The following is a 14,337-nucleotide window of genomic DNA, read 5'->3' as shown; positions in this document are numbered from 1 at the left end:
ATCAGTGATTAAAAACCTTTATAACTTTAATCACAAAACTTATATATCTCAAATATAAGCATATCTGAATATCACAACACAAATATTTCTTTAGCAATTTTTTGTAAGTCCTGAGAGCAATGAAATAGAGAGAACACCATCACCAAATAATATACCAATACTTTTTTATTCAACAGGGAATATGAAGTTTGCTAGAACTCAGAATGTGTTCTAAGCAGAATTGTTACTAAATTAACAAAAATTTGTTAACTTTATATGGGGTGAAAAAACAGAGAACTACAGCAAAGGAGGGAAAAGATAAACTCAGATCATTCTTGCAAAAAATTATACAATACACACTCAAAAGAAGCATTTGACAAAAATTGTCTGTTGTGTTTATACTCTGTGCCAGACTCCACCCATTCCAACTACTTCAACCTCTTTCTTTTGAAAGTATCTAAACCATTGCTTTCAGCACTTCCTGTAATAATGAGATTCACATTAAAATCAGTGAGTTAAGAAATTTCTCACAGAACTGGTTATATTATTTGTTTGACTCTTAGTTTATAATGTTTGCACAAGTGGAACTTGCAAATAATTTTGTATACTGCTACACAAAAGATCTGAACAGTTCAATCATTTCTGATAGCAAACTTTCAGTTCTTTCAATCATTCTTAGAAATTTTATTTTCATTTTCTACAATGCATTGATATCTTTCTTAGATTATTAAAATCAGAACTGCCTCACACTTAGGACCAGCTTGAGCATAGTTCGGTGGGTGCCACGGTAGCGTAGCGGTTAGCATGATGCTACTGCAGCTCATGAGCTCGGAGTTCGATTCCAGCGCCGTTCTGCAACGAGTCTTTGTATATCCTCCCCAAGGAATGTGTGGGTTTTCTCTGGCTCCTCCATTTTGCTCCCACAGTCCAAAAATGTACTGGGTAAGTTAACTGGTCATTGTAAATTGTCCTGGGGTTAGGTTAGGGTTAAATCGGGTTTGTTGGGGGGTTGCTGGGGAGGCGTGGCTCAAAGGGCTGGAAGGGCCAACTCCGCACTGTATTGCTAAATAAATAGAATCCTCCACTGATTAAACATGAAGTGAATACTTTTAACTACAGAGATATATCTTAGCACTTTATCCACATTTTATATTGCTCTTTAAACGTGTGATGTGGCTTCTAAAACTACCCTGTCCCTAGCTGTGAGACTTTAAAATAGAGATTACATATCTATTTTTATAGCAAAATGTGTCACCTCAAATTTAGCTATTAGTTGTTACCAAATGCTGGTTTGTATTTTCTTTATGTTCAGTTGTATTCTTCTCCAGTTACAAATCATATGCCATTTCCAAGTCAGAGACAGTGGTCTCTGCAAAGATGCTTGTGGAATAACTTCTGAAAAACAACCTTTGTCTTTACTTTGCACTTTATATTAGTCAATTTGTACCTACTTCATTTTTTATTTTGATCGCACAACCTCTTTGTCATGAGATTACCATAAAAGCCTTTTATAAATTTGAGGATGGGACATGATCTTGAATATTTTTCCTGTTGTATCTTCAAAGAATTCTGTCTACTTAAAACAAATGGCAATATTTTGTGATTCATGCTAACTCAAGATACCTGACAATCCTTTTAATGTAGATTTCAGGATCTTTCCCTTCATTGACAAAGATGATTGATGCATAGTTCACAAGTTTGGTCCCACCTCTTTTGATGCCTTTGTTATTGCCTATTCAGTTTCCTTCAGTATGCATTACTTGTGGGATTCCACACCATTCATATTTGGAGCTTTATCCTTTGAGATTGCTAACGTGTCAAACATTATCTCCCTCTACATCCCAACTCTATCAGCGGGAGTTTTAACTTGACCACATGGTGAAGTGTCTGTTTCTTTATCTTCTTTCATAAAAACTATAAGGATATGACAATGCAATACTTTGATTGCTAGTATGACAAGAACGATCATCTTTCTCTACTTTTTGTAGCTCCTTTCCTTTGAATTTTTTAATGTTTGAATATATTATTTCCCTTTGCATTCATGGTAACTTAAATTTGAAATTGCTTTTGTTGCTGAATATTTAAACTTTTCTCCTACTTTCTTCAAATTTATTCCATCCTTTAAGATACTATGATGTTTCTGATGTGAACTGTCAATGCTCTACTAATGGTCATTATTTTACCTTCCTTTGGAGCAGCTGCATTGACAAACCATTCATACTCAAATTATTCAAACTGTAAACAGTTCAACTCAAAAGAAGTACAACTCTGAAAAACTGGCGTTAAAAAATACTAAATATCACTCTAGGATTACAGAAAATAAAACAGTAAATATATCTTCCATATATCACTTTTTAGTTTGTACAGAAGTCAAATTAATAATATCCTTATCAAACTTTGTCACACCAACATACCTTAAACAATGAGTTATTGATGTGTTTTGTTCTACATCAACCGAAAGGTCCAAAAAATCTTCATCTTTGCTACTAACCTGTGTAGAAAACAAACAACCTACTTAAAAGAGTATGCTAATTGTAATTCTCTCCCATAATTTATTTTCCTTTGGAGGGTGATGTGGGAATGAGAGAAATTAACAAGACAGGCATTATATACAAAGCAAACTTCCCCAACCAGCTAAAAAGTTAAAGGTAATACTTGGGAGTAGCACAGTGTCCAAGATTAGGAAGGAACGTTTGTCACCTTAGACAGCAGTGTGCACAAAGATTAATTGAAACTCATACTTGAAGGGGTGAGCTGCAAATGATAGTGGTATTAAGACAGTTAATTATTCAAATCAGGGAAGAAACACGTCGTTTTCTCATAGGGAAGTAGAGCAGTTTGTCATGAACCTAGAGAGTTGAAAGAGAATGGGAAATAGAACTTAATGAGTTTCAGCTTGTCAGTACAAGCTGAGAGGCAGCAGAGTGGTGCAGCCCAGTATCTTGGTTCAACTCTGACATTCGGTACTGTTTGTCCGGAGACCTCCCTTTGCAGCATGGATTTCCTCTAGTGTTCTGGTCCCTCCCATTTCCCAAGGACACATATGTTGGTAGGTAACTGGCCACTGTAAATTAGCCAGTATGTGAATCAGTCGTAGAATTTGATTTGAAGCTCATGGGAAGGTGAGGAGAATAAAATAGAATCACTCTCCTCTGGCTTTTTACTGATTGCTCCAGATTTCAGCAACTGTAGTCTTGTGTCTCCATGGATCATGGAATCTGCACAGCCACTTTTCCAATTTCTTTTATAAACTCTATTTCCCAAAATTCAAGATATTCATAACACATCATAGAAAGATACATGTTTAATTATTCTATTGTCCCATATATGTTTTACTTATCATCACAACCATCCCCCGCACTCGATTAAGCATGTAGCAAATTAATTTATATACATGCATGGTAAATATATCTCTTTCCCCTGGCTCTGCAGCTGTAAAACAAAAACGTTATTCATCTCTGATATCTTATGGTTCTGAAGATGGCCAGTAACCTTTTTGTTCTCTTCACAGATACTCCCTGACTCCAGCATTAACTGTCAACCTTCATTCATCATTCTGATCATTTCCATAAATAAATGCAATGATTTGCACATTTCCCAAACAATGTGATCATTTATTGCATCACATATATTGTTTTCAATCACTTCTTATTATACGCATCAAACGCATGAGCTTGCATCCTCCAATGTCTGATTGCTACCTTTTATGATCAGAATGTGATTCATTGAATTATACTCTAAATGAGAAACTGATTAGTAAGATCATGCTGTCTTTCAGTATAGCTCTCCATTGTGAACATAGCCTCAGTGAATTATATTGTGTTTTTAAAAAGAGTGTCTCTAGTGGTTGAAGTACTGCCAGAAATAACCCTCTAATGTAAATAACTGCTTTGATGGTGTTGCAGTATAGAATTCCACTTTAAAATGACCTTCCAGGATGTATCGAGTGGCAACTTCCTACACGGAGCAATATTTTGCAGACCTCCATGTCATTAGTACACTGGCAAAGATATAAATTCCCAGTGTAACTGAGACACATCTGGCACCGAGGAAAGCACGTATTTGCAGAATTAAAGTCCCTCCTTCTTCAGTACAATTAATAAATCCAGGATGCAGTAACATGCAGATTATATCACTATCACTTTAAAACTTACCGTTTCGCAGTTAAGACACCTTGTTTCATTTGTTAGTGTTCCTTGAAATATTTCGTGTACCCAGGTTGGTTCCATTTTATCACTCTCCTCGCTTTCCAAGTTACCATTCTGTATCTTACCATTCTGTTTCTCCTGTTTCTTTTCCTCTTGTAATAGATCAGCGATTGTGTTTAAAAGGTAGTTCAGGAACTCATGCGCATCTTGTTGCATATAATTATCAAACAACTCTAGAAATGCAAAAAAAAACTTAATATCTCTGAACAAACATGCCTTTGTAATTACTCTGTTATTTAACAAAGCATTAATTTTCTTAATAACGTTCTCAGAATTTTCTTTTTAGCCTCAGGTAGGAAAAGTGAATCCAACAGTACTTTTCTCATGTCCAATCAAAGTGCACTGTCAGAGTCATTATTGTGTTACTTATTCAAATGATGCACCACTTGTTAATAGAGTATACACACACTACAGCAAAGGAAGAATTAGTTGTATTTTCATGAGCAATTTAAAGCTTCTTTAAAATAACGTCCGTCCTTTATCCCACCTTCTACGCCCACCTTTTTATTTACTAATCAATACTATGGCATCAAGACAAAATAAAAACAAGTTACATTGTATTTTCCAGCAGTCTCATTATTCAAAAAAAAGTAACTTTGAAGTAAAGAAACAAATTATGTCCAAGATACAAAAAGACACTACACTGATCTAAATGCAATAGAATTCACATGAATTACTGATCATTATCCATTCTAAATTTGAAAATGTACACTGTACCCTCACATTTACTCCAACTTAATCTGGGTATAATTTTAAACCAGACAATAATAATGTTAAAAGTTTAGGTGCTTTACAAACTTAAATAGTCAGAAATGTTTACATTACCATTTTCCTTTCTTAATCTTGATATAAATTTCTTTGGTGGTATTACACCAACTTTCTTTTTCTGTGTTGCTATGCTATTGAAGAGGTCAGAGAGGCATGTAAGCAGACTTTCTTTCTTCCTGGGCTGCACCTTATAAGCCAGAACCTTTTCCCGAAATGGCCGACAGAAGTAAAGTGCTTGTAAAACAGAATTGCAATAGCAAGTATTGCCGAACTAAGAAGATATATAAAAAAACAAATACACAATAAGAAGTGTCATATAATATCCAACTCTTTCATTGTTAATGAGTTAAAGTCTCTTTCAGGCTGTATTACCTCAATTGGTTCACATTACTGAATGCCAGAACAATAGGATATGAAATAGATTAGCAACATTGACTTTATACAAAAATGTATGATTTGATATCAGTAGATATAATGAGAACATTTTTAACTACAGTTTAGTAGTAAAACAAAGTTAGGCACATAGTACTGGATTGTCATCCTTGAAGAGCTTTAGTTTTTTTAAAATGAAAATAATTAACTGTGTACTATCTTTGAAATCTAGTATTACATTGACCAGTTATTGTTTGAAGTTCTCTTGTGACCAAAGTGACTATAAGCCATCTTTTCCATCCAGAGCATGTGGGCCTAATTTGCCCTTCCCCCATGATATACATAAATTCATACTAGATAAAGGATTAATACAAGAGTAAATAATGAACTGCATCTGTCATAATTAGGATAACTTCTCTAGGGAACAGTTCCTATTTTACAGAAGATCACCTCAGGAAATTTGGCAAATGGCTGTATTCTTATCAGAGGTTTCTTAGATTTCTAGAACTATCTGTGGATGACACCATTGGAGGGTTAGATGACTTTGCTTTTCTTCTCTTTCTGTCTGCTGCTTTTTCAAACCCTTCACTTTTAAAGACCACAGATAGAGAATTGCAATTTCAGACTACTGTAATTGAACATTTCTGTTCGTTTCCATTTCTTTTTTCGAAATCTGCACATAATGACTCACAGACAGCTGAAAGGATAGTGTTAAGGTTTCCAGGAGAATAAACAGCAATATAAACTGATTTGGCTGAACATCCCATTCTTCTGTGGTAGTTTCCATGTAGGATGCATAAATATTTGGAGAGTTCCAGGTATCAATGAAATTGAGTGTTTAATTTGCCACATTTCTAATTTTATTAGCTTGTTTCTATTCCATGTACATTCCATAGTCTGTTTCAGTTTCCATATATTTCTAATACATTCAAAGAAATCAAAACTGAAAAAATAACCATTTAAATGTGTATAGAAATTAGTTTCAAGAAGGCCCCAGAGAAATTAGGAGCAACTCACATTGACCAAGCCAAAGTAATGTTCATTTACGGGAAACTGTTCTGGCCCAATCTCTTTTTCCAAAGCAGAGGCATTGGCGCCCTACAAGTAAAAAGACAAAGGAAAGATCATCCAATGAAATTACAAAGTATAGAACCCATATTTTTGAGTAACATCCACATGATACTTTTGAAACAAGTAGAGAAAAGTCACAAAAAACAGCGCTTGCTGTTAAGATAATGGGATGCTAGAATCTTAATGCAAACTATAAAATTTTACTTTTAATAAGACCATTAGACAGGAGCAGAATTGAGCCATTCGGACCATCAGGTCTACTCTGCCTTTGTTCCATAACCTTCAATGCCCTTACTAATCAAGAATCTATCAACCTCTGCTTTAAATACTGTAAATATTGGCACTAAAGTGGAACATCCATGTGGGGCTTGGCAATAATTTGAAGTGCAAGCAAAAGCAAATAGTTTCGGAACAAATCAAGGAAAACTATGCAACTTCCATCACATTTAAGGTTTTCTTATGTCCATTGGTACTACATTTATTAAAAAGAGAATAGATTCAAGAGCACAGAAGTCACAAAACCTTATGATTTTATTGCCTAGAAATCCACCGCTAGTTGGTCATGTTAAACTTATATAGTTGCTTTGTAGTGTGTTACTTGGAATAAATTTCAGAGGCAGAATGCAAGGCGCTGACAGTAATATGTAGCATGTTTAACATTCTTGACTATAAGGACTTGCAAGGAAAATCCTCATTTTGAACTAGACAACGGGGTGACCCGTTGGGGCACCCTTTGAGAGAAGGGTAGTGCAGTCTGATGTGACCAGAATGAACATTAAATTTTCCTGAATGCTACCGGTATCGCTTTGCTTTGGAAACTGAAGTAGAAAACCTCAGTTTATTAAAGAAGAACGATGCGTAGCAAAGCAAATATAGCTCCTCCTTGTTAAACGAAGGACACTTTGATGGCATCATTTCTAGTTTATCTGCCACCCTCGTGCCTCTCGTTGTCATTCTGGAGATGTGCAGTCCTTTCATCCCCGTCTCTTCATCTTTTCTGCTGTTTGTTCTTTGTCTCTGATCCTGGAGACATGCATTTCTCAGCTCCTTTGTCTCTTCCTCTCTCCTCCTTCTGTGCCTGTTTTGTCTTTCTGGAGACGTGCAGCCCTTTCATCCCCCATCTCTTCGGCTCTTCTGCTGTTTGTTGTTTTTCTCTGATCCTAGAGATGTGCATGCCTTTCCTCCTCTGCCTCTTCTTCTCTCATCTTTTTTGTCCTGACTCTTTGATCCTGGAGTCGTGTGGCCCTGGCCTCATCCGATTCTAGTTCTCTCCCTCTCCTTGCCGCTTCCCAACGACGTTTGGTGTCATCTCTTGACCATAATGTCCCCCTTCCCTTTCCACGCAGCATAATTAGGCTGACCATTTTTTTCCCCAATGTTGGATAGAAAATACGAAGCACTAACACCAAAGAATGCTGATTATTCTTGATGTGGTTGGTGCTCTCCTAAATGGATGTGATATAGTCACCGCTGTCCTTTGACTGCAGCAAAGGGTTTTATGGGTGTCTCGAAGTACGTCATTAAAATAAGATTTAATTATCTCTTACTGATGGGTGGCAGTTAGATCTGTCCCAATCCTGCACATCTTGATGGTGATTAGCAGAATGTGACCCCTCAAAATAGAGCTGCCCTGCCCTTTTGCTCCGGTAGGTGTTGCTGCCGTGGCTGGCCATGCGCATGCATCGGGCTGTCACGTCCCGATTTCCATGATGGCCGATCGGCTCTCGGGTTAAAAGGGAGCCTGTTGATTTTTGCGAATGAGCAATTTTATATGAATATATAACCCTGAACTTTGCCTGCATTCTGTAAGTTAGCGCATTTTAATTCCATTCAGCCAAAAGTGCCGCTGTAATGCACCATTTGCGCTAATTGGAGGTCACAAACAGGCAGACAGAGCATGAGAGTTTTAGTAGTATATAGATTTCAAACCTGTCAATGGCGAGGAGATTCACTTCTCCTCAGTTTCAATACTGAGTAAGAGTGCAAAAATAATTTGAAAGGAGATATCAATATTAATAGTTGGAAAATTAATATTCACTATATATAAATATACACCAGATTCCGTAGAGGGAGAGTGAGATTAGAAGAAGTGAGCGAGGACAGTAGGCATATTTCTGTGCGCCACAGTCCCAAGGAAACACCGAACTGTGTAGAGGGAGAGAGACTCTAAAAGAAGTGAGCGGGGCAGTCGGCACTTTTACACACTACAGTTCCTGAGGAGACATTGGATTGCATATAATCAGGCACTTGGCAAGGACCAATAAAAAGAAATTAGGTTTGAGCACAGCAATCATTATGTCAATGGCCCAGCATTGGAGTGGGGAGTTCAGGCCTTTGCTCATCAAGGCTTCAGTGAAGACCATAGGTAGATTTATTATTCTTCATTATTTATTCTTTATTTCATTCTTATTGCACATTTAGAACAGTGAGGAAGCCACACAGGATACTGGAATGCTCCCCTTGTGGGATCTGGAAAGGCAGGGATACCTCCAAGAAGGGCATTCAGCTACAGTTTCTAACAGACCATATTAGGGAGTTGGAGCTGGAACTGGATGAAATCCAGATCATTTGGGAGGCTGAGGGTTTGATAGATAAGGCATACAGAGAGGTAGTTACACCCAAGGTGCAGGACATTGGTAACTGGGTGACCGACGTGAGGCGGAAAGGAAATGGATAGTCAGTGCAGAATGCCCCCTGTAGCAATTGCCCTTCACAACAGGTACACTCCTCTGAATACTGTTGGCGGGGGTGGGGGTAGGATGAACTAGCAGAGGAAGGATACAACGGTAAGCTCCCTGGCACTGAATTTGGCTCTGTGGCTTAGAAGGGAAAGGGGGAGTCAAGGCAAGCTCTACTGATAGGAGATTCGTTGGTTAGGAGAACAGAAAGGAGGTTCTGTGGATGAGAATGAGATTCTCGGATGTTTGTTGCCTCCTGTCTACCAGGGTCAGAAATATTTTAGATCAAGTCCTCAGCATTCTTAAGTGGGAGGGTGAGCAGTCAGAGGCTGTGGTCCATGTCAGTACCAATGACAAGGGTAGGATAGGTGACGAGGAGCTGCAAAGTGAGTTCAGGGAGCTAGGTGCTAAGTTAAAAGACCGGACCTTCAGAGTTATGATCTCAGGATTGCTAGCCGTACCATGTCCTCGTGAGGTCGGAATTAGGAAGACCGTACAGTTTAACATGTCGCTGAAGAGTTGGTACAGGAGGAAGGCTTTAAATTTTTGGATCACTGGGCTCTCTTCCAGGGAAGGTGAGACCTGTACAGAAGGAATAGTTTGCACCTAACTGAAGGGGGACTAATATGCTAGTGGGAAGGTTTGCTGGTGCTGCATGAAGCCTGATTTATACTTCTGCGTCAACGTGACGCCGTAAGTACTGCGTCGCCGCAAACCCTACGCAAAGCCGACGCGGATCCCTATGCCAGAGCCTGCGTTGCCGCGACACACACCTAAATGTAACCATGCGTTGCGGCAACGCAGACCGCAACAGCTATGATTGGTCCGCTTGGTAGCATTGCATTTCATCCTATATAGCTTCCCATTGGACGACTGAAGGTTAGGGAAGGAACTCTGGCTGCAATGCTTTCCATAAAGCTTTACAGACCTCCGAAATTATGGAGGACACATTTTGCTTTTATGAAAAAAGACGCTCGCTTCTTGTTTACCCCGAGGAAGACTACCATAACCATAAAGCTTTGCACGAGGTGTGTGCGCATGCGTGACGTGTGTGAATTGCAGAGCGACACAGACACACCAACACACAAGTATAAATGCTCACAACGTGCGTAGGCCACTTGCATAGGTTATGGCGTCCAGTTAACGCAGAAGTATAAATCAGGCTTGAGGGTAAGGGGGTTAAACTAGAGTTGCAGGGGGATGAGAACCAGAGCACCAGAACAGATAGTGGAGTGGTTATGGAGAAAGATGCTATTTGATGGAGAATGGACATGAAAGCAGAGGAACATCTGGAGAAATTTCTGAAACGCCCGTTCGCTGCTGTCATTACTGTGTGGTCGGGAACTTTTGGAGGGTAGGCCTCAAAATCCCCAGCCTTGCCTGCTTTTGGCGACCGAGAAGGAGGTTGAATCGTTCGGACAGAGATGGCGCTCAGAACTCGGTGTCGGAGAGCTAATCAGAGCTCGAAGTTTTCGGATGACTCACAGTCGGATTGTGGTCGGCATGGCAGGGAGACTTTTTTCTTCCTGCTCCCGTCTGCGTGAGATGTGGGACATTTGAGAAACTTTGAACTTTACTGTGCTCACGGACTTCTTCATCAAGTTATGGTATTGTTACACTGTTTGTAACGATATGTTATAATTATGTAGTTTTGTCAGTTTTCTCAGTCTTGGTTTGTCCTGTGTTTTGTGATATCACACCGGAGGAAATAATGTATCATTTCTTAATGCATGCATTACTAAATGACAATAAAAGAGGACTACGTGTCTTCATAATCATCATCATTATTAAGCCTAAGTAGGCGGAGGAGAAGATGGCAGCGCGACGCAGCGTGCGCCGACGCTCCAAATTGATATCGTATTTGTGAACTAGGATGTCGTGCACAATCCTGATTTGATGGAGACAGCCGTGAGAAACACATTGGAACATCTGGAGAAACTTCTGAAATGCCTGCTTCGCTGCCGCTGCTACTGTGCGATCAAGAATCTCAGGAGGGGTAGACCCCAAATCCTCAGCAATGCTTATTGCTGGGGCCGGGGTCGAAGCGCTCGGCAGAGATGGTGCTCGGTGCTCGGTGTTGGAGAGCTGGTCGGAAGCTCGAAGTTTTCGGACGGACTCGGAGTCGGACTGTGGTCGGGTGCTTCCAGGGTGCTGCATCGGCAAGTTTGCGGCGCTGGAAGCTCATGACAGGAAGAGTTTTCTTCCTTCAACCGTCTGCGTGAGATGATGGGACTTTCGAGAGACTTTGAGACTTTTTACCATGCCCATGGTCTGTTCTTCTATCAAATTACAGTATTGCCTGCACTGTTGTAACTATATGTTATAATTATGTGTTATTGTCAGTTTTTTTAGTCTTGGTTTGTCTTGTGTTTCTGTGATATCATCCTGGAGGAACAAATTGTATCATTTCTTAATGCATGCATTACTAAATGACAATAAAAGTCCTCATTATCTAATCTAATACAAAGTCAGGAACCAAAAGGTTGAGCATGATGGGTTTAATGTTCAGAACTGCATATATTTCAATGCAGAGTAGGAGATGCAGATAGGGCATGGATCAGCACATGGAATTATGACGTTATACCCATTAGTGAGACTTCGTTGCAGAAAGGGCAAGACTAGCAGCTGAGTGTTCCAGGGTGCTGTTGTTTTAGACGTGATAGAGCAGGAGGGATTAAAGGGGGAGGGTGTCATTACTAGTCAAGGAAAATGTCATGACAGTGCTCAGTCAAGACAGACTGAAGGGCTTGTCTCGTGAGGATTTCTGGGTAGAACCGAGGAACGTGTAAGGTATGACCGTGCTCATGGAATTATAACATAGACCACCTAACAGGATATAGACCATCCACAGGATTTAGAGGAGCAAATTTGTAGAGAGTTCACAGACTGTTGCAAGAACCATAAGGTTGTGATCGTAGGTGATTTTCCGACATATTGACTCGGGCTCCCGCACTGTAAAAGGGTTGGATGGGAAAGAATTTGTCAAACATGTTCAGGAAAGTTTCCTTTATTAGTGCATAGATGTCCAACTAGAGAGACTCTGATACCAGATCTGCTATTAGAGAATGAAGACAGGGCAGATGACAGAAGGATATGTAGGGGAACACTTTGCATCTAGTGACCATAACAACATTAGTTTCAAGGTAATTATGGAAAATGATAGTCTGCTCCACTTATTGAGATTGAGATTGGAGAAAGTCCAATCTTGATGGTATCAGTAAGGATCTGACAAGTGTGGATTGGGACTAGCTGTTTTCTGGCAAGGGTAGTTGGAAAGTGGGAGGCGTTTAAAAGTGAAATTTTGAGAGTACAGAATTGGTATGTTCCTGTCAGAATAAAAGGCAAGGATAACAGGTTTAGGGAACCTTAGTTTTCAAGAAATATTGAGGCCCTTGTTAAGAAAGAGGAGGTGAATAGCACGTATAGGCAAGCAGGTCAAAGGAGGTACATATCCTCAAGATTCTGGAGAGTAGATTTAGGATGGAGATGAGGAGGAACTGATTTTCCCAGAGAGTGGTGAATCTGTGTAATTCTCTGCCCAATGAAGCAGTGGAGGCTAGCTCAACAAATATATTTAAGATAAGGTTAGATAGCATTTTTGCACAGTACGGGAATTAAGGGTTATGGGGAAAAGGCGGGTAGGTGGAGATGAGTCCATGGCCAGATCAGCCATAATCGTATTGAATGGTGAAGTGTTACATACCCCGTGGGTATCTTGTGACTGTCTTATGACCATGATGTAATGGTTTTGCGATGGTGGGGTGAAGTAATTTTCCCGCTAGTGTGCGGTCACATGATGACCTGTTCTCAACAGGTATATAAAGGGATACCCTGTTGTGACGCAGTTAGTTTCAGTTTAGTTTTGTATTAGTTCGTCAGTTACTCCGTTATGCTGCGTACTTGTCTCATGACGCAGTTTCGTCTTAAAACAGGGTTTTCCTTTCTATTTTAAGGTGCAAAGATTGGTGCTGGCAGTTTCGCCAATTGCTGCCAGGTTTGTGTGTGTCTATAATTTTTCCTTTACAGTAATATTGGAGAGTGAAGACCTTACTAAAGGACGGGAACCCGAAGGATCGAATAAAGTTGGAGTCGTTCGGTGGTTTTATAAAGGATCGACCTTATTGGGTCCTCGTTCAGAAATAGTGACGTGCATCTGAGATAACTCCTGCAAGAGCAGGGAAGTTTGAGCAATGTTCACTCACCAGGAAAAGGTCAGTTCCTTTAAGCTGCTTTATTTCCTTCGTCGTGAATCCTTTTGAGAATCAGCAGTAACGTCACGTCTTCGAAGAAATCCGTTTCCAGAGAAGTCGCTCCTTATTGACTGTGTAAATCACTTGGACTTTCGAATTTACCACTTTAAGAATTGTTTTCGAATTTACCCTTTTAAGAACTGTTCCAGAGTTGGCGTATAGCAGTTAACTTCCGGTTAAGTTAGTCGTTGGAATACTTTCCTCTACTGTTGAGCAGAGTTTAATAAATGTTTGTTTTTTTATAAAACCTGACTCCATTGATAATTCATTGTTGCCGGTCACATGACAAAGTAGGCTCAATGGGCCAGATGACCTACTCCTGCTCACATTTCTTATGTTCTGTTGTTATGTAGGTACTTGAGAAACGCAAGAAATGCAACAGAACACTTAAAAAAAACAATTAGAAGTACTAAGAGAAGATATGATGTTCCTCTGGCAGACAAGGTGAAGGAAAATCCCAGGGACAAAATTGGTCCTCGGGAAGATCAGAGCGTTATTCTATGTGGGGAGCCACAAGATGGAAAAATCACATATGGATTTTTTTGCGTCTATATTTACTTGGGAAATAGCCAGAGGATATACATGCAAGGCACTGCAGCAACTAGTTCTTGGACCCAATTCTGATTACAGAGGAGGTGGTGTTTGCTCTCTTGAGACAAATTAGGGTGGATAAACCCCCCACGTCCTGACAAAGCGTTCCCTCAGACCCTGTGGGAGGCTAGTGAAGAAATTACACAGGTCGAAATATTTAAAACATCTTTAGCCACGGATGAGATGCCAGAGGATTTGGGGATAGCATATGAAGTTCCTTTGATTAAGAAAGGAAGCCAGGAAATTATAGGCCAGTGAGCCTGACATCAGTAGTGGGAAGGTATCTTAAGCGACTGGATATATAAGTATTTGGATGAATAGGGACTGATTATGGATTATCCACATGGCTTTGTGCATGTTAAGTCATGTCCAACCAATCTTAATAGTTTTTCCAGGAGATCACCAGGAAAGTTGATGAAG

General features: G+C 39.7%; 1 protein-coding gene across 3 annotated transcripts in view; it reads right to left on the bottom strand.

The window, feature by feature from the left end:
• Window positions 1-14,337, bottom strand: part of LOC134353086 (ubiquitin carboxyl-terminal hydrolase 12) — a 50,487-nt gene that overhangs the window by 20,823 nt on the left and 15,327 nt on the right. For 2 of the 3 annotated variants that reach the window (XM_063060972.1, XM_063060974.1), the window contains exons 2-5: window positions 6,345-6,425; window positions 5,013-5,226; window positions 4,134-4,360; window positions 2,394-2,470 (exon numbers count right to left, since the gene is read on the bottom strand). In XM_063060972.1, coding sequence (XP_062917042.1) covers window positions 2,394-2,470; window positions 4,134-4,360; window positions 5,013-5,226; window positions 6,345-6,425 — 599 coding nt within the window. The remainder of the gene's footprint in view (window positions 1-2,393; window positions 2,471-4,133; window positions 4,361-5,012; window positions 5,227-6,344; window positions 6,426-14,337) is intronic. The other variant, XM_063060975.1, reaches the window with a different exon arrangement.

This window comes from Mobula hypostoma, chromosome 10, assembly GCF_963921235.1.
Source record: "Mobula hypostoma chromosome 10, sMobHyp1.1, whole genome shotgun sequence".
Lineage (NCBI taxonomy): Eukaryota > Metazoa > Chordata > Chondrichthyes > Myliobatiformes > Myliobatidae > Mobula > Mobula hypostoma.
The sequence above is the reverse complement of the archived record's forward strand: the minus strand, read 5'-3'. Positions and strand labels throughout refer to the sequence as shown.